The 27,960-nt window shown below is 42.9% G+C and overlaps 1 protein-coding gene across 1 annotated transcript; it reads right to left on the reverse strand.

Moving 5' to 3' along the window:
- Positions 1-2,190: 2,190 nt before the first annotated feature.
- LOC308175488 (E3 ubiquitin-protein ligase NEURL1-like) lies at positions 2,191-27,737 on the reverse strand (the record flags this gene model as incomplete). The annotated part of the gene is made up of 5 exons (XM_080551149.1): positions 2,191-2,372; positions 2,777-2,851; positions 3,076-3,339; positions 16,013-16,525; positions 27,515-27,737. 5 exons carry the CDS (start codon positions 27,735-27,737, stop codon positions 2,191-2,193), a joined length of 1,257 nt encoding a protein of 418 aa, XP_080407275.1.
- Between the last annotated feature and the right edge of the window lie 223 nt (positions 27,738-27,960).

Below are 27,960 nucleotides of genomic sequence, written 5' to 3' on the forward strand. Positions count from 1 at the left end.
TCTGTTCTCAGAATTTTGTAATTTCCTCCTTGATTGGCCTCAAACCCTCTTGACACAGTAATCTAAAGGCATGATAAAAAAACGAATAAACTGTCTATTAGTGGGACATTTTGTTATCAATATCATCATAGTCATATATTCAACAAAAATATAATTAATATATTTTCAATAATCTCTGTAAACAAACAATAAAAGAATGAACCTGTTCCCGACCGGTTGGCTCCTGTGGTGGTCCAATGCATTTGGACTGTCCAAAGAAAGCTGACCGAGGTCTGTCATGAAGGGACAGAAAGAGGGGAATAAAAAACTAAACATCTTGCCTGTCTGAAGATGTTTATTTGATGTGTATATGAATAACATGTTTTGAACCCCTGAGTGCCTACCTGTCTATGAGAAGTCTGAGCTGTGGCCTGGAGCCCTTGATGTTGTTCTGAGCCTGTACATGCAGCATCCCTGCAGTACTCTGTCCATTGATTTCCACTATGACATCACCCACTCGCAAGTTAGCCTGCTCAGCCTTGCTTGACCCATGCACCTGCAGTCATATGAAGAATGATTAATGCTGTGTGGTGTGATATACAGTAGTATGTCTGTAGTTGTAGTGTGAGAGGTTGTAATGTGTTTGATGCTATTGTAACCAGATTGAGATGGTAAACTCACTCCTCAAGTTCAAATACCCCCACCCGCCCTGTCGAATTGTTAACTTTTCGATAGCATAGCTGCTTTACGTCAGGTATTAGAGGAGACGATCACATGTGCTGGCATGTCAGAGGTCGCAAGTTCGAGGCTCGGTCGGAGCAATAGCAGGGCTACAGTTTGCAACAACTTGATGTCTGTTTCACTACCTTGGAGATGGTCAAAACCCTCCGGAAGTCCCTTCCCCCAGAGATACGGAAGCCCCATGGTGAAGGTCCAGTCAGGGTCACCACCACTGATGTCATCAGGACCACTGGCAGCTGGAGACATGGAGAGGGACCTGACTGAGACAAAGCCAGAGATAGAGAGCAAGAAGAGTGAAAGTCAATGGATTGTGCAGTAGGGAGAACCTATATTTTAGAATATCAAAAAGCATAATTGAAGATCATTATAGACTCTACATTGGCCCCAAAAAAATGGAGAGCTCTAATTATTGAAGATAACTACTAACAACTATTGGTTCAATCAAGAAAGCTGAGTAAGTCAATTTAGTATTGCTTACCTGAAGAGACTCTATCATATCCTACTTGTGAGGGTGTAAGTGTGTGTAGTGACAGCAAAGCCAAGGTTTACAGAAGCTGAGACCCATGCACTGGAGAGATAGGGAACCTCCACCCAAGAACATCTGTACACCATGTTCTCAAAAGATTGTATCTTTCTCACAAAGAGACTGTAAGTAGCCTTTGTATAGCCTGCATTTAACCCTAATGAAGTGGTGTCCTATGATAAAATGTTTATATTATCAACTGTTAACATGCTAAATAACATGCTGTTATTTACTCACATTATTGTGTCTATTTTCTAGTTCCTGCACAAACCTTGTGTATCCTATTTCTAGAGATAGGCCTATGTTGCTGTACCACATAAAGAAACTGTCCATTTACAACGACCATATATAATACCATATATAATATGAATAGATGATGTCACAAAATTCTAACATGGAAGCTGTTTCCTCTCACCTGATCTGCTCTGCTGTGCCCAGGAAAGCTTCAGGCTGAAGACAGATATAGATGACGGTATCCAAGCCCTGACTTGGGAGACTACCTTGAGCCAATTAGTGATGCGACGCACAAGTCTACTGCCAAAGCATTGTATCTGATCCACGCGGCCCATGTAGACTACTGTTGGAGGCCAGGCAAGCTATAGTATAGAATCTCTTCTCACATGTTTAACATGTATTTAATATGCTCGATGCATGCTCTTAGCATGCCTTAGAGTATGACCAAACATGTATCTCAGAATACATCTCTACATAATCTCACACCGTTTTGGGGGATTTGTTTATTGATCAGTAAAATAAGAAACAAACACATACAGTAGACAGGCTTATAATACAGTATAATACAGTTATTGATGGACACAAATAGTCCTGTACAGTTGTTAGTTTACAATTCAAAAGAAGGACATATATGCTAATTAACATGGTTTTTTAATATATATTATAGGTTTTGTTTGTATTCTTCTCTGTCCCTGACTGTTGCACATTATCAGTCATTTCGATGGGGTTTCGTCTTCTGAGCTGTTTCTGATTCGTCGGCGACATAGCGGGCAACTTCCAAACTCGGTGCAGATACGCTCGGAGCAGGGAGCGCACACACAGCGATGACCACAGGGGAAGTCCACACAAGCGCGCGCAGACAGACACACCACACATTCCTCACCCGAGTCTTGGTCTAGAAAATAATGTATGCTCACTTTTTGGTTATTAAGTCCAGAAAGTAGTCAATAAAACAAATTATCCAGTAACATAGTAACCTGCTTATTATATGGTTGTAGGCCTATCGCCTATGTATGTTATATGGTTTCAAGAATTAGACACAGATTTTCGAAAACGCAGAAGCCCACGTTCTATTTAAGTGTTTTTGTCATCCTTCATCAACTTTAGTACAAGTAAATGCGTTCAGTGTAAACACCAAACTGATTGACTAAAGACCTACAGCATATGCATATGCAGTGACTGTGGGCCTATACTAACCTGCGGGTCTGTCTGGCTGTGTGGTGTTATGAGGGGCATGGAGCTTGTATTTCTGAGGGCTGCAACACGGCCTACCCCCCCTCACACACATACAGCTGTCACCTTCACCCGCTGCAGGAGGAGGCGGCACAGGACAGGACATCTGCCGCTTAAAAAGAAATCTCTTCTTCTCTGAACCTGGGATCATGTGAGAATGATATATTTATTGGGTTGTGAGATAATCTTGCACAAAATTTAGGGTTTTACTGCTTTCACCAATAAACAAAAAAACAAACAAATTATATATACTGTATATTTCGTACCCAGCAGGAACACAGCTCGCGTCTGCCCATAGATATCTAACATTGCCCAGAGTGGTTGTGTCACATCTACGCCTTTCAGGACTTTTTGGTGCCTCACACCATCGGCCCCCTCATACACCATAATCCCCCGACCGGGCATCCAAAACCGGAGCTCATTCCCGGAGGGACCAAATGATGAGGGGGGTATGGAGGTGAAGCCCAGTCGCAGGGCTCCCAACCAGTGCTGGTCACAGCGCTCCACGCGTAGATGGATCTTCTCCCGGACCCTAATAGGACGACTGGTGAAGACCAGGCCATTCTTGAAGGTCTCCCTGTCCCGCTCCACATACCTGGCTCCCTGACTCCCCTTGGCGCCCAAGGTCCCTATATGGAAGGACAGGGGCCCCAAACAGTGGTTTCCACATTTGTGGGGTGGAGTGGACTCTAAAGGCAAGGCGAGAGAATACATTTGTGTTTAGACGCTTGGTGGTTTATAATGTATTTATCTGACAAAGGCTGGCGATTTTACCCTTTAGGAGAGGAGTTACACTGCGGTAAGATCGCGATGATGATGCCTCAGTTTGATGCCTTTGTTATAAAAAGCTTTATGGTTTATATATGCCATTTAGCTGACGATTTTATCCACAGCGATTTAAATGGCAGAGTGCATTTTTCAGTATATATGGTCTCAGTGGGAATCAAACCCACAACCTAAGCGTTGTTAGTGCCATGGTCTACCGACTGAGCCATAGAGGACCATCATCATGGTTTGATAACCATTTTAAAGTCCTACCATAAAATAATACTTTACTATAGTGCAGCTGTTTTCAATGTCAATTAAAATATAATAATATAAGTTACTGGTTTACGACCAGTCCTCCTCAAGGACTGTTTACTATTCATTCAGAAACTGAAAACACTGATTACTTTTTATTCTGATAAACACAAACTAAGTATAACACTTTGGTTACGACCCTCCTCAAGGACTTTTTACTATTCATACAGAAGCTGAAAACATTGAATGGATACTTATTATCCTGATACAACACAAACTAAGTATAACCCTATATGACATACTGTAAGGATGCAAATATATAGCTACGGTATTACCATCTGTAAAGCACAACTGGAGGATTGGTGATTTTATTAAGGCGAATCAAATAAAATGTTAAAAAATGTGAATGTAAATGTTATTTGTCACTTATATTGCATACAGTTGGAATTGACAAAGTGAAATGTTTTGAGATTTTTAAATTGTAAAACGAGCAACAGTATTGTGTTACTGAAAAAATGCTCACATTCATTACACATCTGTGAATACTGAGTATATTCAATATTTGCAAAATATTTGTTATGTCCCTGTCACCATTGAATGTGTGCATCTATATGTGTGTGTGTGTGTGTGTGTGTGTGTGTGTGTGTGTGTGTGTTATTTATAATACATAGTACAATAATGATAATAATAAAATGTTGTATCCTCCTTACCAATGTTGTGACTGATTTCCATCCTTGTCAGATTTGCCTCTCTTGAAGTGTCTTGCATCTCCAGTAGAGTTGCTTGATAGAATGCCACCAGTCTGTTGTAAAATTCTGGAGCTGGAGGAGTGTCATCAAAACACTCATACATACACCCACACACACACACCCCACCCCACTGTGAAACTGGATTTCACTTTCTACAATCCTTAGTACTATTAGTGCAGTACAATATACAGTATACAAATCAGTATACAACAACCATTCTACAGATTCTTCTTATGCCTTACAAGTATAACTTCTAATGTTTGTGTAAGGAAATCTATTCATTGTACTGTTTGCCGTTCAGTGAAGTTATCAGTTCTTTCTTACGCATTGTCCAGTCAGTAGGAGACAAAGAACCAGGGAAAATACATGTGTTGCATTGTTAACTGGTGGTGATTAAGACAAAACCAATAGGTGGAGTTGACTGATAATTCAGCCTTTACATTCAGTGCATCAGCATTCAAACATAATCACTGAATGAAACCGGTCAGAAACACAGGGCCAGATACAGCTACTCTAACAGTGAACCGGCTCACTTCGTACCCTGACTCCAGATACAGACATCATTCTCATCCAGGTAAATTGTATATGTTGATCTTTGTGTGCTGAGAGACCATGTGTTGCATTGTTAACTGGTGGTGATTAAGACAAAACCAAGGAGCTTGAGTCAAAGTGGGCGGAGCTTAAATCAAAGTGGGAGGAGCTTAAGTCAAAGTGGGCGGAGCTTAAATCAAAGTGGGAGGAGCTTAAGTCAAAGTGGGCGGAGCTTAAATCAAAGTGGGAGGAGCTTAAGTCAAAGTGGGCGGAGCTTAAGTCAAAGTGGGCGGAGCTTAAATCAAAGTGGGAGGAGCTTAAGTCAAAGTGGGCGGAGCTTAAGTCAAAGTGGGAGGAGCTTAAGTCAAAGTGGGCGGAGCTTAAGTCAAAGTGGGCGGAGCTTAAGTCAAAGTGGGAGGACCTTAAGTCAAAGTGGGAGGAGCTTAAATCAAAGTGGGAGGAGCTTAAGTCAAAGTGGGCGGAGCTTAAGTGGGAGTGGGAGTGGCTTAGACCGTTAGTGGGCGGAGCTTGTGTCAAAAGTGGGCGGAGCTTGTGTCAAAGTGGGCGGAGCTTAAGTGGGAGTGGGAGTGGCTTAGACATTTAGTGGGCGGAGCTTGTGTCAAAGTGGGAGTGGCTTAATTGATTAATTCCAATTTTCTTTCATTTGCCAACAAACGACCTACCTAGACTGTACGCAGTTGCACCCTAGGATGAAAGCCTAGGATGAAAAACAGAAATCGGTGCCAGAAAGTCCCAGTCACCCAAAAATCGGCACCGTGAAGCGTCACAGGGGTCCGGTCGCGTGCCCCGAGTTTCGAGGCGCTAGCTCAAACGGTCGCTCCGTGGCGCCCCCTTTAATTACGGATTTCGCACTTACGTCAAAGCTCCCCGTTTGGGCCACGAATGGCCGATCAAGCCGAAACTCTGGGTAAACACTTGTCTCACCGAGATGTTCGACATATGTGAAAACCAGACCTCTAGCTCACAGCTAGGAGGGGAGTTATGAATTCTCTGCACTTACGAATGGCCGATCAAGCCGAAACGTTGGGTAAACACTTGTCTCACCAAGATGTTCGACATATGTGAAAACCAGACCTCTAGCTCACTCAGGAGGGGAGTTATAAGTAATGAGCTTAAGTCAAAGTGGGCGGAGCTTAAATCAAAGTGGGCGGAGCTTAAATCAAAGCGGGAGGAGCTTAAATCAAAGTGGGCGGAGCTTAAGTCAAAGTGGGCGGAGCTTAAACCAAAGTGGGAGGAGCTTAAATCAAAGTGGGATGAGCTTAAGTCAAAGTGGGAGGAGCTTAAGTCAAAGTGGGAGGAGCTTAAATCAAAGTGGGAGGAGCTTAAGTCAAAGTGGGCGGAGCTTAAGTCAAAGTGGGCGGAGCTTAAATCAAAGTGGGAGGAGCTTAAATCAAAGTGGGAGGAGCTTAAGTCAAAGTGGGCGGAGCTTAAATCAAAGCGGGAGGAGCTTAAATCAAAGTGGGAGGAGCTTAAGTCAAAGTGGGCGGAGCTTAAATCAAAGTGGGAGGAGCTTAAGTCAAAGTGGGAGGAGCTTAAGTCAAAGTGGGAGGAGCTTAAATCAAAGTGGGAGGAGCTTAAGTCAAAGTGGGCGGTGCTTAAATCAAAGTGGGCGGAGCTTAAATCAAAGTGGGAGGAGCTTAAATCAAAGTGGGAGGAGCTTAAATCAAAGTGGGACGAGCTTAAGTCAAAGTGGGAGGAGCTTAAGTCAAAGTGGGAGGAGCTTAAGTCAAAGTGGGAGGAGCTTAAGTCAAAGTGGGAGGAGCTTAAGTCAAAGTGGGCGGAGCTTAAATCAAAGTGGGAGTAGCTTAAGTCAAAGTGGGCGGAGCTTAATTCAAAGTGGCCGGAGCTTAAATCAAAGCGGGAGGAGCTTAAATCAAAGTGGGAGGAGCTTAAGTCAAAGTGGGCGGAGCTTAAGTCAAAGTGGGCGGAGCTTAAGTCAAAGTGGGAGGAGCTTGTGTCAAAGTGGGCGGAGCTTAAGTCAAAGTGGGCGGAGCTTGTGTAAAAGTGGGCGGAACTTGTGTCAAAGTGGGCGGAGCTTGTATCTAAGTGGGCGGAGCTTAAGTCAAAGTGGGCGGAGCTTAAGTCAAAGTGGGCGGTGCTTAAGTCAAAGTGGGCGGAGCTTAAGTCAAAGTGGGCGGAGCTTAAGCCAAAGTGGGCGGAGCTTGTGTAAAAGTGGGCGGAGCTTGTGTAAAAGTGGGCGGAGCTTGTATCTAAGTGGGCGGAGCTTAAGTCAAAGTGGGCGGAGCTTGTGTCTAAGTGGGCGGAGCTTAAGTCAAAGTGGGCTGAGCTTAAGTCAAAGTGGGCGGAGCTTAAGTCAAAGTGGGCGGAGCTTAAGTTAAAGTGGGCGGAGCTTGTGTCTGAGTGGGCGGATCTTAAGTCAAAGTGGGCGGAGCTTAAATCAAAGTGGGCGGAGCTTAAACCAAAGTGGGAGGAGCTTAAATCAAAGTGGGATGAGCTTAAGTCAAAGTGGGAGGAGCTTAAGTCAAAGTGGGAGGAGCTTAAATCAAAGTGGGAGGAGCTTAAGTCAAAGTGGGCGGAGCTTAAGTCAAAGTGGGCGGAGCTTAAATCAAAGTGGGAGGAGCTTAAATCAAAGTGGGAGGAGCTTAAGTCAAAGTGGGCGGAGCTTAAATCAAAGCGGGAGGAGCTTAAATCAAAGTGGGAGGAGCTTAAGTCAAAGTGGGCGGAGCTTAAATCAAAGTGGGAGGAGCTTAAGTCAAAGTGGGAGGAGCTTAAGTCAAAGTGGGAGGAGCTTAAGTCAAAGTGGGAGGAGCTTAAGTCAAAGTGGGAGGAGCTTAAGTCAAAGTGGGAGGAGCTTAAGTCAAAGTGGGAGGAGCTTAAGTCAAAGTGGGAGGAGCTTAAGTCAAAGTGGGAGGAGCTTAAGTCAAAGTGGGAGGAGCTTAAGTCAAAGTGGGCGGTGCTTAAATCAAAGTGGGCGGAGCTTAAATCAAAGTGGGAGGAGCTTAAATCAAAGTGGGAGGAGCTTAAATCAAAGTGGGAGGAGCTTAAGTCAAAGTGGGAGGAGCTTAAGTCAAAGTGGGAGGAGTTTAAGTCAAAGTGGGAGGAGCTTAAGTCAAAGTGGGAGGAGCTTAAGTCAAAGTGGGCGGAGCTTAAATCAAAGTGGGAGTAGCTTAAGTCAAAGTGGGCGGAGCTTAATTCAAAGTGGGAGGAGCTTAAGTCAAAGTGGGAGGAGCTTAAGTCAAAGTGGGCGGAGCTTAAATCAAAGCGGGAGGAGCTTAAATCAAAGTGGGAGGAGCTTAAGTCAAAGTGGGCGGAGCTTAAGTCAAAGTGGGCGGAGCTTAAGTCAAAGTGGGAGGAGCTTGTGTCAAAGTGGGCGGAGCTTAAGTCAAAGTGGGAGGAGCTTAAGTCAAAGTGGGAGGAGCTTAAGTCAAAGTGGGAGGAGCTTAAGTCAAAGTGGGAGGAGCTTAAGTCAAAGTGGGAGGAGCTTGTGTCAAAGTGGGCGGAGCTTAAGTCAAAGTGGGCGGAGCTTGTGTAAAAGTGGGCGGAACTTGTGTCAAAGTGGGCGGAGCTTGTATCTAAGTGGGCGGAGCTTAAGTCAAAGTGGGCGGAGCTTAAGTCAAAGTGGGCGGTGCTTAAGTCAAAGTGGGCGGAGCTTGTGTAAAAGTGGGCGGAGCTTGTGTAAAAGTGGGCGTAGCTTGTATCTAAGTGGGCGGAGCTTAAGTCAAAGTGGGCGGAGCTTGTGTCTAAGTGGGCGGAGCTTAAGTCAAAGTGGGCTGAGCTTAAGTCAAAGTGGGCGGAGCTTAAGTCAAAGTGGGCGGAGCTTAAGTTAAAGTGGGCGGAGCTTGTGTCTGAGTGGGCGGATCTTAAGTCAAAGTGGGCGGAGCTTAAATCAAAGTGGGCGGAGCTTAAATCAAAGCGGGAGGAGCTTAAATCAAAGTGGGCGGAGCTTAAGTCAAAGTGGGCGGAGCTTAAACCAAAGTGGGAGGAGCTTAAATCAAAGTGGGATGAGCTTAAGTCAAAGTGGGAGGAGCTTAAGTCAAAGTGGGAGGAGCTTAAATCAAAGTGGGAGGAGCTTAAGTCAAAGTGGGCGGAGCTTAAGTCAAAGTGGGCGGAGCTTAAATCAAAGTGGGAGGAGCTTAAATCAAAGTGGGAGGAGCTTAAGTCAAAGTGGGCGGAGCTTAAATCAAAGCGGGAGGAGCTTAAATCAAAGTGGGAGGAGCTTAAGTCAAAGTGGGCGGAGCTTAAATCAAAGTGGGAGGAGCTTAAATCAAAGTGGGAGGAGCTTAAGTCAAAGTGGGAGGAGCTTAAGTCAAAGTGGGAGGAGCTTAAATCAAAGTGGGAGGAGCTTAAGTCAAAGTGGGCGGTGCTTAAATCAAAGTGGGAGGAGCTTAAATCAAAGTGGGAGGAGCTTAAATCAAAGTGGGAGGAGCTTAAGTCAAAGTGGGAGGAGCTTAAGTCAAAGTGGGAGGAGCTTAAGTCAAAGTGGGAGGAGCTTAAGTCAAAGTGGGAGGAGCTTAAGTCAAAGTGGGCGGAGCTTAAATCAAAGTGGGAGTAGCTTAAGTCAAAGTGGGCGGAGCTTAATTCAAAGTGGGAGGAGCTTAAGTCAAAGTGGGAGGAGCTTAAGTCAAAGTGGGCGGAGCTTAAGTCAAAGTGGGCGGAGCTTAAGTCAAAGTGGGAGGAGCTTAAGTCAAAGTGGGAGGAGCTTAAATCAAAGTGGGAGGAGCTTAAGTCAAAGTGGGCGGAGCTTAAGTCAAAGTGGGAGGAGCTTAAGTCAAAGTGGGAGGAGCTTAAGTCAAAGTGGGAGGAGCTTAAGTCAAAGTGGGAGGAGCTTAAGTCAAAGTGGGCGGAGCTTGTGTATAAGTGGGCGGAGCTTAAGTCAAAGTGGGCGGAGCTTAAGTCAAAGTAGGAGGAGCTTAAGTCAAAGTGGGAGGAGCTTATGTGAAAGTGGGAGGAGCTTGTGTCAAAGTGGGCGGAGCTTAAGTCAAAGTGGGCGGAGCTTGTGTAAAAGTGGGCGGAATTTGTGTCAAAGTGGGCGGAGCTTGTATCTAAGTGGGCGGAGCTTAAGTCAAAGTGGGCGGAGCTTAAGTCAAAGTGGGCGGTGCTTAAGTCAAAGTGGGCGGAGCTTAAGTCAAAGTGGGCGGAGCTTAAGCCAAAGTGGGCGGAGCTTGTGTAAAAGTGGGCGGAGCTTGTGTAAAAGTGGGCGGAGCTTGTATCTAAGTGGGCGGAGCTTAAGTCAAAGTGGGCGGAGCTTGTGTCTAAGTGGGCGGAGCTTAAGTCAAAGTGGGCTGAGCTTAAGTCAAAGTGGGCGGAGCTTAAGTCAAAGTGGGCGGATCTTAAGTTAAAGTGGGCGGAGCTTGTGTCTGAGTGGGCGGATCTTAAGTCAAAGTGGGCGGAGCTTAAGTTAAAGTGGGCGGAGCTAGTGTCTGAGTGGGCGGAGCTTAAGTCAAAGTGGGCGGAGCTTGACTCCGCCCACTTGACTCCGCCCACTCATTAGCATGAATCTCATTAACATGAAGCTAATTAACATACAGCTCATTAACATACAGCTCATTAACATACAGCTCATTAACATACACACACAGACACACGTATACACACACAGAGACACACACAGCTAATTAACATACAGCTCATTAACATACAGCTCATTAACATACAGCTCATTAACATACAGCTCATTAACATACAGCTCATTAGCATGAATCTCATTAACATACAGCTCATTAACATACAGCTCATTAACATACACACACAGACACACGTATACACACACAGAGACATACACAGCTCATTAACATACAGCTCATTAACATACAGCTCATTTGCATGAATCTCATTAACATACAGCTCATTAACATACACACACACAGACACACGTATACACACAGAGACACACACAGCTAATTAACATACAGCTCATTAACATACAGCTCATTAACATACAGCTCATTAACACACAGCTCATTAACATACTGCTCATTAGCATGAATCTCATTAACATACAGCTCATTAACATACAGCTCATTAACATACACACACACAGACACACGTATACACACACAGAGACACACACAGCTAATTAACATACAGCTCATTAACATACAGCTCATTAACATACAGCTCATTAACATACAGCTCATTAACACACAGCTCATTAACATACAGCTCATTAGCATGAATCTCATTAACATACAGCTCATTAACATACAGCTCATTAACATACACACACACAGACACACTTATACACACACAGAGACACACACACAGCTAATTAACATACAGCTCATTAACATTCAGCTCATTAGCATGAATCTCATTAACATGAAGCTCATTAACATACAGCTCATTAACATGCAGCTCATTAACATACACACACACACAGACACACGTATACACACACAGAGACACACACAGCTAATTAACATACAGCTCATTAACATACAGCTCATTAACATACAGCTCATTAGCATGAATCTCATTAACATACAGCTCATTAACATACAGCTCATTAACATACACACAGACACACGTATACACACACAGAGACACACACAGCTAATTAACATACAGCTCATTAACATACAGCTCATTAACATACAGCTCATTAACATACAGCTCATTAGCATGAATCTCATTAACATACAGCTCATTAACATTCAGCTCATTAACATACACACACAGACACACGTATACACACACAGAGACACACACACAGCTAATTAACATACAGCTAATTTACATACAGCTCATTAACAGACAGCTCATTAACATACAGCTCATTAGCATGAATCTCATTAACATACAGCTCATTAACATACACACACACAGACACACGTATACACACACAGAGACACACAGAGCTAATTAACATACAGCTCATTAACATACAGCTCATTAACATACAGCTCATTAACATACAGCTCATTAGCATGCATCTCATTAACATACAGCTCATTAACATACAGCTCATTAACATACACACAGACACACGTATACATACACAGAGACACACAGAGCTAATTAACATACAGCTCATTAACATACAGCTCATTAACATACAGCTCATTAACATACAGCTCATTAGCATGCATCTCATTAACATACAGCTCATTAACATACAGCTCATTAACATACACACAGACACACGTATACACACAGAGACACACAGAGCTAATTAACATACAGCTCATTAACATACAGCTCATTAACATACAGCTCATTAGCATGAATCTCATTAACATACAGCTCATTAACATACAGCTCATTAACATACACACACAGACACACGTATGCACACACAGAGACACCCACACAGCTAATTAACATACAGCTAATTTACATACAGCTCATTAACAGACAGCTCATTAACATACAGCTCATTAGCATGAATCTCATTAACATACAGCTCATTAACATACACACACAGACACACGTATACACACACAGAGACACACAGAGCTAATTAACATACAGCTCATTAACATACAGCTCATTAACATACAGCTCATTAGCATGAATCTCATTAACATACAGCTCATTAACATACAGCTCATTAACATACACACACAGACACACGTATGCACACACAGAGACACACACACAGCTAATTAACATACAGCTCATTAACATACAGCTCATTAGCATGAATCTCATTAACATGAAGCTCATTAACATACAGCTCATTAACATACACACACAGCTAATTAACATACAGCTCATTAACATACACACACACAGACACACGTATACACACACAGAGACACACACAGCTCATTAACATACAGCTCATTTGCATGAATCTCATTAACATACAGCTCATTAACATACACACACACAGACACACGTATACACACACAGAGACACACACAGCTAATTAACATACAGCTCATTAACATACAGCTCATTAGCATGAATCTCATTAACATGAAGCTCATTAACATACAGCTCATTAACATACAGCTCATTAACATACACACACAGACACACGTATACACACACAGAGACACACACAGCTAATTAACATACAGCTCATTAACATACAGCTCATTAACATACAGCTCATTAGCATGAATCTCATTAACATACAGCTCATTAACATACAGCTCATTAACAGACACACACAGACACACGTATACACACACAGAGACACACACAGCTAATTAACATACAGCTAATTAACATACAGCTCATTAACATACAGCTCATTAACATACAGCTCATTAGCATGAATCTCATTAACATACAGCTCATTAACATTCAGCTCATTAACATACACACACAGACACACGTATACACACACAGAGACACACACACACAGCTAATTAACATACAGCTCATTAACATACAGCTCATTAGCATGAATCTCATTAACATGAAGCTCATTAACATACAGCTCATTAACATGCAGCTCATTAACATACACACACACAGACACACGTATACACACACAGAGACACACACAGCTAATTAACATACAGCTCATTAACATACAGCTCATTAACATACAGCTCATTAGCATGAATCTCATTAAGATACAGCTCATTAACATACACACACAGACACACGTATACACACACAGAGACACACACAGCTAATTAACATACAGCTCATTAACATACAGCTCATTAACATACAGCTCATTAGCATGAATCTCATTAACATACAGCTCATTAACATTCAGCTCATTAACATACACACACAGACACACGTATACACACACAGAGAGACACACACAGCTAATTAACATACAGCTCATTAACATACAGCTCATTAGCATGAATCTCATTAACATGAATCTCATTAACATACAGCTCATTAACATACAGCTCATTAACATACAGCTCATTAACATACACACACAGACACACGTATACACACACAGAGACACACAGCTAATTAACATACAGCTAATTAGCATACAGCTCATTAACATACAGCTCATTAACATACAGCTCATTAACATACAGCTCATTAGCATGAATCTCCTTAACATACAGCTCATTAACATACACACACACGTATACACACACACAGAGACACACACAGCTAATTAACATACAGCTCATTAACATACAGCTCATTAGCATGAATCTCATTAACATGAAGCTCATTAACATACAGCTCATTAACATACACACACAGACACACGTATACACACAGAGACACACACAGCTAATTAACATACAGCTCATTAACATACAGCTCATTAACATACATAAACATACATACACACATATACACATACTCATACACATCCACACATACTCATCCACACATACTCATATCCACATACTCATACACACACATCCACACTCATACACACACATCCACACACATACTCATACACACACACATCCACACACATATACACATACTCACACATCCACACACATATACACATACTCACACATCCACACACATACTCATCCACACATCCACATATACACATACTCATACACACACATCCACACTCATACACACACATCCACACACACTCATACAGCTCATTAACACATATATACACACACATCCAGTCACACGGTGAGACACATTGAATGTAGACATCCAGTCACACACGCGCACAGACACGTCCAGCAGGTCTGATAATGGTCTGACTGGATTCGCCTCGAAGAGTAGATGTTCTTTGGTGTGTTTGGTGTCCAAAACGGTCATTGCATTCCCCCATAGAGACTCGGGCCGGTAGACGCACTGACACATAACTGACACACTGACACACACTGACACAGAAGAAAAAAAAAAAAAAAAAATATTTTGAGGCGGGATTTTCAAAAATATCTTTTCAAAAGGGAAAATTCCTCTCTCTCTCTGGACTGAGCCCAGGAATTATTTGCCGCTGCGCATGCCTTTTTTTTTTCTTCCTGTTTGTCCTTCAAATTGAAAAGTGCAAAGTGACCTCCCCGCCTGGGATTCGAACCCAGGACTACAAAGTTTCCCTTGCGGCAGACTTACACACTGAGCTAACGGGCCAGTCATACAAACATATAAAAAAAAAAAATCTCGACCTTCTACTGGCCAGTGTGGAATCGCGGACATTGGTTGTCAGAGAATAGAATCCTATTATCCGATTCCTCTCTTCCTCTAGAATGACCTGTCGTTGTCTCCGTGTGTCTGTCTTTATTGAAATTGACAAGAAATGATGGAACACGGCTCCACGCGGGGCTCGATCCTGGGTGGCTGCACGTCTCTCTCTCTGTCTACTGTGACACAGGAGGGATTTACTTCCGCATTAGCGATGTTAGATTAGCAATCTCGTTGTGTTTTAACTTCAGTTTAACATGACTTCCCGGGGTCGTAGAGGGCTGGGGTTAGGCTTCAAATGACCGTGTAGACCTAATGAACTTAAATATGAAAACCTTGTGTTTCTACCACATTCATAGCCAGCGTTATACGTCCCGTAGTGTGACCCCTCCCGGGGTTAATAACGTATGGTTCCCCGCGGGTTAGGAGAACAATTCCAACACCCCCGGATAGACCAGAGGACAGGGAATCTAAAAAAACCATTTGAATGGTGTCTCTACGACCTTCCTATCACCCAGGGTGGTAACAACTGGGTGACACTCTGTAACAACTTCACTATAGTTCTTTACTTCACCCCCCCCCCCCCCACTATAAACACATGAGTAACCCCCCCCCAAACACCAAACTGATTGACTAAAGACCTACAGTATATGCATATGCAGTGACTGTGGGCCTATACTAACCTGCGGGTCTGTCTGGCTGTGTGGTGTTATGAGGGGCATGGAGCTTGTATTTCTGAGGGCTGCAACACGGCCTACCCCCCCTCACACACATACAGCTGTCACCTTCACCCGCTGCAGGAGGAGGCGGCACAGGACAGGACATCTGCCGCTTAAAAAGAAATCTCTTCTTCTCTGACACTGGGATCATGTGAGAATGATATATTTATTGGGTTGTGAGATAATCTTGCACAAAATGTAGGGTTTTACTGCTTTCACCAATAAACAAAAAAACAAACAAATTATATATACTGTATATTTCGTACCCAGCAGGAACACAGCTCGCGTCTGCCCATAGATATCTAACATTGCCCAGAGTGGTTGTGTCACATCTACGCCTTTCAGGACTTTTTGGTGCCTCACACCATCGGCCCCCTCATACACCATAATCCCCCGACAGGGCATCCAAAACCGGAGCTCATTCCCGGGCATGGTGAGGTTGCGGGGCAAATCAGTTGCCCAGTACCCCGGGGTGGTGGTGAGGTCAGGGATGGCCATGGCAGCAGGGAAGAGAGGACCAAATGATGAGGGGGGTATGGAGGTGAAGCCCAGTCGCAGGGCTCCCACCCAGTGCTGGTCACAGCGCTCCACGCGTAGATGGATCTTCTCCCGGACCCTGATAGGACGACTGGTGAAGACCAGGCCATTCTTGAAGGTCTCCCTGTCCCGCTCCACATACCTGGCTCCCTGACTCAGAGACACCTTGGCGCCAAAGGTCCCTATATGGAAGGACAGGGGCCCCAAACAGTGGTTTCCACATTTGTGGGGTGGAGTGGACTCTAAAGGCAAGGCGAGAGAATACATTTGTGTTTAGACGCTTGGTGGTTTATAATGTATTTATCTGACAAAGGCTGGCGATTTTACCCTTTAGGAGAGGAGTTACACTGCGGTAATGCTCGATCAGATCGCGATGATGATGCCTCAGTTTGATGCCTTTGTTATAAAAAGCTTTATGGTTTATATATGCCATTTAGCTGACGCTTTTATCCACAGCGATTTAAATTGCAGAGTGCATTTTTCAGTATATATGGTCTCAGTGGGAATCCAACCCACAACCTAAGCGTTGTTAGTGCCATGGTCTACCGACTGAGCCATAGAGGACCATCATCATGGTTTGATAACCATTTTAAAGTCCTACCATAAAATAATACTTTACTATAGTGCAGCTGTTTTCAATGTCAATTAAAATATAATAATATAAGTTACTGGTTTACGACCAGTCCTCCTCAAGGACTGTTTACTATTCATTCAGAAACTGAAAACACTGATGACTTTTTATTCTGATAAACACAAACTAAGTATAACACTTTGGTTACGACCCTCCTCAAGGACTTTTTACTATTCACACAGAAGCTGAAAACATTGAATGGATACTTATTATCCTGATACAACACAAACTAAGTATAACCCTATATTACATACTGTAAGGATGCAAATATATAGCTACGGTATTACCATCTGTAAAGCACAACTGGAGGATTGGTGATTTTATTAAGGCGAATCAAATAAAATGTAAAAAAATGTGAATGTAAATGTTATTTGTCACTTATATTGCATACAGTTGGAATTGACAAAGTGAAATGTTTTGAGATTATTTTTAAATTGTAAAACGAGCAACAGTATGCTCACATTCATTACACATTCATTACACATCTGTGAATACTGAGTATATTCAATATTTGTAAAATATTTGTTATGTCCCTGTCACCATTGAATGTGTGCATCTATATGTGTGTGTGTGTGTGTGTGTGTGTAATTATAATACATAGTAATATAATGATAATAATAAAATGTTGTATCCTCCTTACCAATGTTGTGACTGATTTCCATCCTTGTCAGATTTGCCTCTCTTGAAGTGTCTTGCATCTCCAGTAGAGTTGCTTGATAGAATGCCACCAGTCTGTTGTAAAATTCTGGAGCTGGAGGAGTGTCATCAAAACACTCATACATACACCCACACACACACACCCCACCCCACTGTGAAACTGGATTTCACTTTCTACAATCCTTAGTACTATTAGTGCAGTACAATATACAGTATACAAATCAGTATACAACAACCATTCTACAGATTCTTCTTATGCCTTACAAGTATAACTTCTAATGTTTGTGTAAGGAAATCTATTCATTGTACTGTTTGCCGTTCAGTGAAGTTATCAGTTCTTTCTTACGCATTGTCCAGTCAGTAGGAGACAAAGAACCAGGGAAAATACATGTGTTGCATTGTTAACTGGTGGTGATTAAGACAAAACCAATAGGTGGAGTTGACTGATAATTCAGCCTTTACATTCAGTGCATCAGCATTCAAACATAATCACTGAATGAAACCGGTCAGAAACACAGGGCCAGATACAGCTACTCTAACAGTGAACCGGCTCACTTCGTACCCTGACTCCAGATACAGACATCATTCTCATCCAGGTAAATTGTATATGTTGATCTTTGTGTGCTGAGAGACCATGTGTTCTCAATGAATCTTAACAGTTCTGGGTTTTGCTGCCACAGTAGCTGTCTGGACCACTTCTATTTGGACGACACTGCGCTGATGCACCAGTCTCCAGCACAAACAAACCACTACAAGCTCAGCCCTGGTGGAACACGCGTTAGTCAGGTCCATAACAGACCAGCCTTTGACTTCAGAGGACCCCAGTGCTGCTCAGACGTCATGTCCAGTGCCTTCTTCTCTGAATATCACAGCTTTGGAGCTACCACGTCCCCATACCAACACCAGGACTGTGCTTCGTCCCTGTGTAGCCCCCAGCTGCCCGCTGCCCCCTCCATGCCCAGTATAGAGGTACCATCTCAGGGGTACAGCCTGGACCTCAGGGCACAGACTAGAGAAAGGTACACTGAAAAAGGGCAGAGAAAAATCAAAGGTAAGCATATGAAATGGATCACTTTTTTATTTCCATTCTTCTGTATGCTTTTTATACTGGTCCATTTTGAGAATTCTGTATTGCTGTAAGTGTAATTTCATTTGTTGTATAATTACAGTATGCCATTCATGAATCAGTGATATTGTTGATATTCATTCGAGCTGTGAAATGCTAGTATGGGGTTTGTCTGTTCTCTAGCCCAAGACCAGGGTAACGCCAACTGCAAAGCTAAACACACCAGACCGACTTTCAGTGGCTATCAGATCTTTATCCTGGAGAAGACCTTTGAGGAAAATAAGTACCTGTCATCGGTTGAGAGAGACAAGCTGGCGTACACACTGGGCATGTCACAAGGCCAGGTGAAGGTATGTACGCATGAGACAATCCAGTGCCTACGTGATGGACACCAGCCTTTTAATTTTCGTTAATTATTTGAGTTGTGCTTATTGCTGGCATGGTTAGAAATGTGTCAACATGAACAAACCTTCACCATTCTCTTTCTCTTTCATATTCACTCACACAGTCACATGCACATCATGTAAATGCTAGTTGCAGTATGTCAAACAATCAGACTTTGCTCCCTTTTTGCCACTCACTAGCACATGCAGATTGAGCCCAGAGTGTTCTATTACAGAGTGTACGTAGTCAGACTTCAAGATTGGGGTCAAGATCAACCATAAAACATAATCAAAGAAATATGATTTCAGATGTGGGTTGTTAAATATTTTTGATTTAATGTAAATTCAGACAGCTTCACTTATAGTAAGTGTTTGCTGCATGAGACACACTGGATTGTGTATTCACTATAGGTTATTCCTGTTAAAGACAACACACTTGCTCCCCATATGAATAGATAGAAAGCAAGAGGGGGACTGAGCAAGGTCATTAGATGTGTTGCCTCTGGTATTTTCCACTGCTTGTTATCTTAAAACTGAGGACCGGTATTCAGCTCATTGGAGATCCTTCCTACTTTGCTGTATGTTGTATCTCTCCCTTGTGCACACATTGTATACAATCATGGAAAGATACTGATGATCTGATCCGATCTTTAGACTTTGCACATGACAGCTGAATCCAGTCATTCCTAAAACTAAATATAATTAATTTAAAAGTCCAAAAATGTATGTACCAATTACCGATTGCCCCTTTAAATGTCACACTAAACACACTAAACATGCATGCAAACGTAATCCTTTATCCATTGTTCTGGTTGTGGATGTGGTTCCAAAGCTAATGTAGATTTAACTTGTTACATGATCTAGACATTTTTGCCAGACCAGTGATCAGTTCAGTGGTATCACAGACACAAACTCCGGAACACTATAGCACACAAACATACAATGTTATCCTGCAGGTGTGGTTCCAGAACAGACGGACCAAGTGGAGAAAGAGGAGTGGAGTATCAAAGACTGTTTATAACAAGGGAGGCCGTCGGGAGCAGAGTGGGGCAGCCTGTAGTAACCAAAAAACGTTTTTAAACTTTGTTTTTTCTTTCTTAGAATGATAATAATATATCATATTATACTATAGAATGATCATAGAATGATCAAAATGATTTTTGTTAAATAATAAAGTGAAAAAAAAATGGAAAAAGAATATAGTTCTTTTTTTTTAAACGTTATTTATTTTTTTCCTTAGAATGATAATATATCATATTATACTATAGAATGATCATAGGGTTGATCACAGGGTTGATGATCACAGGGTTTTCCAACCCTGTACCAGTGGTAAATGAGTCCACAACCCCCTTCCTCTCATGGTAAATTGCTTCCATGTTCTAACCCAGTGAGCAAAATTGCGTTGAAAAGACATCTAAAAGACGACTTTCCCCTACGTCTATTCTACATCCGGATTTGGTTGACGTTGCAAGGTGAAAATACGTAGTTTTTAGGTCGTTGAAAAGACGTGGTTTTCAGGTCGTTGAAAAGACATGGTTTATAGGTCGTTGAAAAGACGTGGTTTTCAGTTCGTTGAAAATACGTTGTTTTCAGTTCGTTGAAAAGACGTTTTCAGGTCAAATGATGGACGTCCTGCTTTTGGCCAACCTGATTATGTACGATGTAGGGAAAAAAAACAATGCTCCCTCCCATACCTAGAACATTTCTGTAAAAAAAAATCAAACTCTTGAATCAAATCTGCCATACATGCAGTGGTGTGCCGTCAGGGCCAGCAAGGCCTTCTCTGCTGGCCTAAACATCATCAGAATATACATTTTATTTTAATATATATTTTCCACAAATATGTATTAATGATTCCCCATAGTCTATTCTCTTCATTTCATAGCTTTCCTCTTGGTTGCGCTGCTTCCAGTCTCCGATTGAGATTTGGAGGGCTGGCCTTTATGTTAGAGCTTTTATCCAATCAAAATGTGTTGCTAGGGGGCTCAAAAATCTGCCCGCCTTCACATTAAACGGTGCTGCGGATTCGACCTGTAACTTAACATTGGAACGAGAAAACCTGTGGCGTACCTAGTAAACCTAAGTAGATGCGAGCAAAAGCAACAACGGCGCCTGCTGTAAGGCTCAATGATGTCAGCACCCAGCACGTCTTTTGATTGGATACGCACTATTGCTACGCACTATTGATACGCACTATTGATATGCGGAACTATGCCGGTAGATGTGAAACTTTTGAAAGTGCGCAGGGAAACGGAGCCTCACAACGAAAGCTTTCGTTGACTGATCGATAATACTGATCGATTGTGTCCTGTTTTTGGGTAAACAATAACTTTCATTTAGGGGACACAATGAAAGCGCCAAGTCCACAAACAGAGGAAACTACGTTGAGCTTCTTTCTTTTCTGGCTGAAAACAACCCAGATTTACATTACCACCTGTCCACAAACAAAGTGTTTACTGGGACGTCAGGCAAAATACAAAACGACCTGATTTTTGCTATTGCTGAAGTGATGGAAGAAGAGATCAAAATGGAGATTAAAAAGGCACCCTTTGTCGCTATTATGGTGGACGAGACGACAGACGTGGGTAATGTAGCGATCTTAAAGATGTTAGTTTAACACTCTTCATTGTAAATGCGGATTTATTGATTAAAAATGCTTCGGAAATATTAATATAACTCTGTTGTACTTGTCTGACTATGTTAAGGTGATGCAACGCCCGGTTATACTGTGTTTCTGTCTAGTTTCTAGAGCCATGGCGTCATAACGATGGTATTAAGAGGTAGAATAATTCAGGTAGGAATGTGTCGGACATCACTGAAGGCCTAGGTGTGAAATGCACCGCCCGCCACTGCATACATGTACATGATTTTACATTTGCATAAGAAAAACAAGTACCATTTATTAAATACACATGTACTTTATTAAGCATAAAATTAAAAAAAATGCATTGAGGAATACGTTCAGAAAGAACTGCTCCCAAGGCAGAACAATACTTACTAACATTGGAGTGATAGAGACCAGCATGGCCCCTGCGCGTGCAAGGATGACACGCACATTCAGGAAGCTTTCCTTATTTTACACAATTTCCCCACGGGGATTAATAAAGTATCTATCTAATATTGCAAAATACCACAGAATATTCCAAAATATTGCACAAAAAATCGAGTTTTTCCCCTGGTAAAAATACAAAAAATACAAAATACCACAGAATATAAAAAAAAATACAAAAAATACAAAATACCACAGAATATATACCACAGAATATTCCAAAATATTGCACAAAAATCGAGTTTTTCCCCTGGTAAAAATACAAAAAATACAAAATACCACAGAATTTTTTTTTTTTTTACAAAAAATACAAAACACCACAGAATATATACCACAGAATATTCCAAAATATTGCACAAAAATCGAGTTTTTCCCCTGGTAGTCATTGTCCTTTGGGCCTTAGACGTTAAGGTGTAGGGTGAAGAGATGGGTCTTCAGTCTCCGACGGAAGATGGGGAGTGACTCTGCAGTTCTGACAGCCGTGGGAAGTTCGTTCCACCAGCGGGGAGCCAGTATCGAGAAGAGACGTGACCGGGCACCATGGCAGCCGCGTTGGCGTAATGATGGTGGGGCCAGTCGGCCGGCAGATGTGGAGGGGCGGAGGGGGCGGGATGGAGTTTGAGGGGTGACCATCGCTTGCAGGTAGGCAGGTTGCCTTCTCTATGCTTGTGGCACCTCTGCTCTGGGCTGCACTACAGTGGTGTAACCACCACCTCCCGATCTTCCAGGCGCGTGCTTGAGGTGGTCCCCAACAGCGAGCCTAATCATGTGGTCCGTGGCCTTAGAATCCCACTTCTTGACTGCAGCTGTAACACCAAAAGACATATATATATATATATATATATATATATAGTTATATTACACAAAACATGCTTTCTGCAACTTCAGCGCACATTTTATAGGCAGAGCATATGGTGTGTCATAAAGTATGTTTCTTGAACTTAGGGCCCCTATTTATTAATCATCTCAGAGACGGAGTGTTGATCTAGGATCAGTTTAGCCTTGAGACCATACTGATCTTGCGAGCTCACATTTAAAAGTTTAAGTTAGTAGACTAAAAGCATCCGTAAGGACATTTACTGCAGAAATTGACGCAATAACAATTTAACAAGAACAGCACACAACAGGATGCGATTTTGCTTTCACAATCTCCAAATTAGCCATACCATTCAGAACGGTGTAGAGGTTGGTTGGTTGAAAAGCGGTCTTCGAGCGATGACCCTTCATGTTGAACTTGGACATGAGGTTGTTGGTGAAAAGCCTATAAGTACAGAAAAGTTATTGAAAAGACAGTCTAGGAAGAGACAAGTGGAAAATGTGGCAGCGGCTTTGTTTTATGGAGTGGTGTTTCCATTGTTCTGGGCAATACTTGTACAGTACTCCTGTGTACAGTACTCCTGTGTACAGTACTATCAAAACCCAAACTTTCACCAACACCTATCCCAAACAAGTAACACATTCGATTGCTGTGCTCCACCTTGTTTCCCATTCGGGGTACCACAATATATTCACAATGTAGCATACCTGTCCATGATCTTATTTGCGCAGTCCTTCACATCCTTTCCTCCAATCTTGCTTAGCTGTGAAATCTGAGTGGAAAATAATCAAATAATCAAGAATAAACATTTTACCTGATGTTATGCCATTTACTTGCGCATCAACTTAAAACACAATTTGTAAGTCGCTTTGGATAAAAGCGTCAGCTAAATGAAATTGATGTAATGTAAATCAAATGTCACCATCAGTTTCTTCTCTTCCTCACGTTGTAGCCTCTCTCCTCCAGGTTTTTGAACTGCTCCATTTATTGGAATTGAACACTACTAACCTATATTAGATAAATTCCTCAAAAACAGTTAGTGGGAGAGAGAGGGGAAGAGAGTGAGTGAGTGAGAGAGAGAGACAGCCACTGTCTGGAACGGCAACCATTATGAAATAGTACACTTAGTGCTCTACAAAAACTAAAATCTAAATATATATCACATATTGAACAACTGAACAGACTAATATACTTCTCTGTAATAAAACGTCAAGCTAAGCCCAGTATCTTACCATATCTGGGTGCGTCAGAGCGTCTTTCTGCATTGGACTTCGCGGGATCACTTCGAGGCACAGTACTAGCAATGTACTCATACGCAATGCCGTAAGACTGGATGAGGCTTTTTACTTCAGCCCTTCTTTTTCTCCATGCCCTTAAATAAGCCATCTGTAAAAGATATGAATAATGTTTTTTGTAAATACTAGGAATCAAAAATTAAGAGAATCATGTTTCAAATAAGTCACATAAGCATGCTTTGCCTTGCATGCAGTACAACTCACCTTGTATTACAGTATGACCCGTTTGAGTTTCCACTGGGAAAGCTAAAGAGTAAAAAAGAAAAGAAAAAAGGTTAACATCTGGCACTCACAAATCTATTACGACAGTCACACAGAAAATGTTCAACCTATAGTATAAAACTCTGAAGTGTCAAGCAATATTTTTCCTAGAATTATATGCAACAATATGGACCTACGGGTGTTGCCATACTTGTGTTTGTACTGACTTGGTTGTGTGTCTATGCGGTTAAGTGTATGTACAACTATGGGTTTGTGTATGTGTCTGTGATTATGTGTGTGTGTGTACGTGTGTTAAGAGTAAGCTGTGTGTGTGTGTACATGTGTGTGTGTGTGTGTGGGGGGGGGGGGTTAAGAGTCTGTGATTGTGTGTGTGTGTGTGTGTGTGTGTGTGAGTGAGTGTGGGTTAAGTACAGGAGTACATGTCCAGGTCCAGCCTCCTCAGCCAAGCAACCAACGGCTCTCCTGACAAACTTCTTACTATTGCCCCCCTACACTTTTCCTTCTCATATGCTTCTAACTGTCCCTTTACCTGTATGTATGTTATTAAATTCCTACCTGGGTCTTTATCTATTTCTTCTAGTTCCTCCTCCATTCTCTCCCTCAATACCATTTCTTCCCTCTTTCTCTCTTGATTCAGTTTTCTACAAAAATGTCATACTCAAACTTTTGATTTGTTTCTTCACACTCTCCCACCATTTACACACATCCTCTTCATACATTCACACATCATTCGCACCCTGATACACTCATTCACCATCACCTTATACTCCTCCTCTGCTAACACGCTCGCATTCAAACAGCACACTCCCCCCCCCCCCCCTTTCCCTGTTTGTTTTGTCAATTCTACTCTGCTTCAAAACCCCACTAACTACCTGTCTTCTCGAAAACTCTCTCACTTGTGTTCCTAACTCTCCACACATCTATTAAATTTCCCTGCTCTGGACTTCCGGTTTGATGAGGCAGTGAATAGACGTGTGCGTGGAGGGCTCCGATAAAACCTGTCATATAGACTTTTCTACCGACTTTCCCATCTCACAAAACTGTCTGTACATTTATGATAGTTTGCGTTGAACTTTTAAAAGTTGTTACGGGCCATGAGTAGCTTGAGACAGAGACAACCATCGACGGCAAAGATTCATTATGAACAATTGAGATGTGTTTATCCCTCGAGCAGGCTATGGTACTGTAATTGTGTGGGCCAACAGGGCCTGCACACTGGGTTAATCTGAATGCGCGGTTGATGGACAACTGTAACAGCGCCGGGGAAGTTTAACTTTAGTGACACTTTTTTTCAGTGCCTTTCCCTCTGTTCTAACTGGTCACAGCTAAGTCCTACCGTGCTTTTTGTATGGTACGCAGTTGATATTGAGGTTGAGTTACACAATAGTGTACTTTATATCACAGACTGGTTTGTAGGGATTGGAGCCCTGCATGCTAGGTTACATTAGATAATTATTAGGTTTATGTCATACGGAAGTGACACAGTTTTTGGAGTCCTGCTGCTTGTTCTCGTTCTTAGAACAAGCCTAGGAATGTGTATAGGACCGGGGTGGGGGGGAGAAAAAGGGGGAAAAATGTGGACCTTGAATGTACGTACATTGACTTCCGAGTTTCTATTGTTCAATAAAAATATATAATTCTTAATAACCCCCTCCTAGCTGAATCTGTCTTAAAACTATCTACTCTATAAACATCCATCTTAGTGCAAAATACATGAGTCACCCACCAAAATACAATTCCCCGTGCAGTGCAAACCCAGTTCTACAAAAAAATCCCTCTTTTCAACCTCTCTATTTGGTGCATACACATTAATTAATCTAAACATAACATTATTTACATTCAATTCTATCCCTATTACCCTACCCTTCCTGTCATTCAAAACCTCTCTTACATTCTCTACCCTATTCTCTTTAATTAATATCGCTACCCCACATGATTTGTTTGTCCCGTTGTTTGTAAACAGCATACCCCTCCATTTCCCCTTGATTTCTGTCATTTGTGTCTGTCCACTTTGTCTCCTGCAGTATCAGAACATCAGATGTGAAAGTCACCAGCACCTCCTCCAGCTTCTCCATATTGTTGAGCCCATTGATATTTATGGAGGAAAGTGTGACCATCGAAAACAAGTGTAGGAGGATAAATATGTTTACTGCCATTTTTATTTCATTTCTTCTTTCCCTCCGCTTTCTGCTGCTTTGACTTGCACTTTAGTTTCCCCTCTAAAAGCGCCCTCTTCCTCCCTCCCACTATCGTCAACAGCTCAGACTCGTCTTTCTCCCCGCACCCATCGTCACTGACACTTGTTAACATCTTTTCAGATGTTTTCGGGGGGGGGGCTTACGGATATGGCCCCTCACCATTCCGACTCGTTGTTAATGGGGGTTCCCTCCTTTGATTTGTTGCCTGCCTCTTGTGCTTCTTTCGGGCGCACGACTCTCGGGGGCAAAGGCTCTTGTTGGGAACCTCTCCCCCCGGTCGTCTGTGCGCTCCCTTGCAACTCCGATGCCTGGGTTACCCCCATAAAGCTGTCGAGGCTCGACCCCAAGCCCCCCCCCCCCACTCTCTCCTGTCAGTCCCGACCACCTCGTACTCTGAGTCTCTGACACAGTCTGAGCTGTCAACGATACTCCCTCCTCCATCCCCTCTTCCTCCTCTCCCTCGCTCTTCTCTTCCTCCTCTCCCTCGCTCTTCTCTTCCTCTTCTCCCTCTCCCTCTCCCTTCTCTCCCTCTCCCTTCTCTCCCTCTCCCTTCTCTCCCTCTTCCCCCTTTCCCCCTTCCCTTCTTCCTCCCTCTGTCTAAAAACAGTGGATGGACTCGTCACTACTTCTTCCTTCCTACACTTACATTGGGATTCCAGGTCCCCACACCCCCTGCACTTGTTTTCAAAAGTCGCGCATTCCCTCGCATAATGCCCGCTGAGCCCACACCTTCTGCACCTGAACTCGGGACATTCCCGTAGGATGTGCCCTGGCTGCAGACACATCCTACACACCTTCACCTGTCTGTCATGAATCACCCGAAAGAAATCAGACCCATTGTCCGTCTCGAACTTGGTCGAGTACGGCAGTGACTTTACAACATCATTAAATTTTACTTTCACAAAACGTGTACCTTCACATATGCTGGTCCCCGGCCACATCCTCCTCTTTATCGGGGAGACCGCTTGCACCCCCCAGTCCGATAATTTCCGGAGAATGTCCCCGTCCTTGGTGTAGACCGGCAGTCCGATGAAGGAAACCACCATCTCGTCCCCGCACAGCTCCCTCGCCATGACCCTCGTCTCCTTGATCTTGAAGCCGTCGAGCAGCCTCTCTTTCCCCTTCGGATGGCTCATCGTGACTTCGTATTTATTTAATCCGATGTATCAACAGCCCACGACGAGCCCGCACACCTCCTTCGTCGCCCGGAGCAGCGCCATCATCGTCACCTTCTCCTCGCCGACCAGCTCCACTGCCACCGTCAACTCCTTGCTATAGGCCGGCTCCTCTCGCTCCTCTCTCCTCTCTCCCTCTTGCTCCTCTCTCTCCGCATTCACCCTCGCTTCCGCCGCCTGCTTC

This window comes from Nansenia antarctica, assembly GCF_963989245.1.
Source record: "Nansenia antarctica genome assembly, contig: SCAFFOLD_132, whole genome shotgun sequence".
NCBI classification, from domain to species: Eukaryota; Metazoa; Chordata; class Actinopteri; order Argentiniformes; family Microstomatidae; genus Nansenia; species Nansenia antarctica.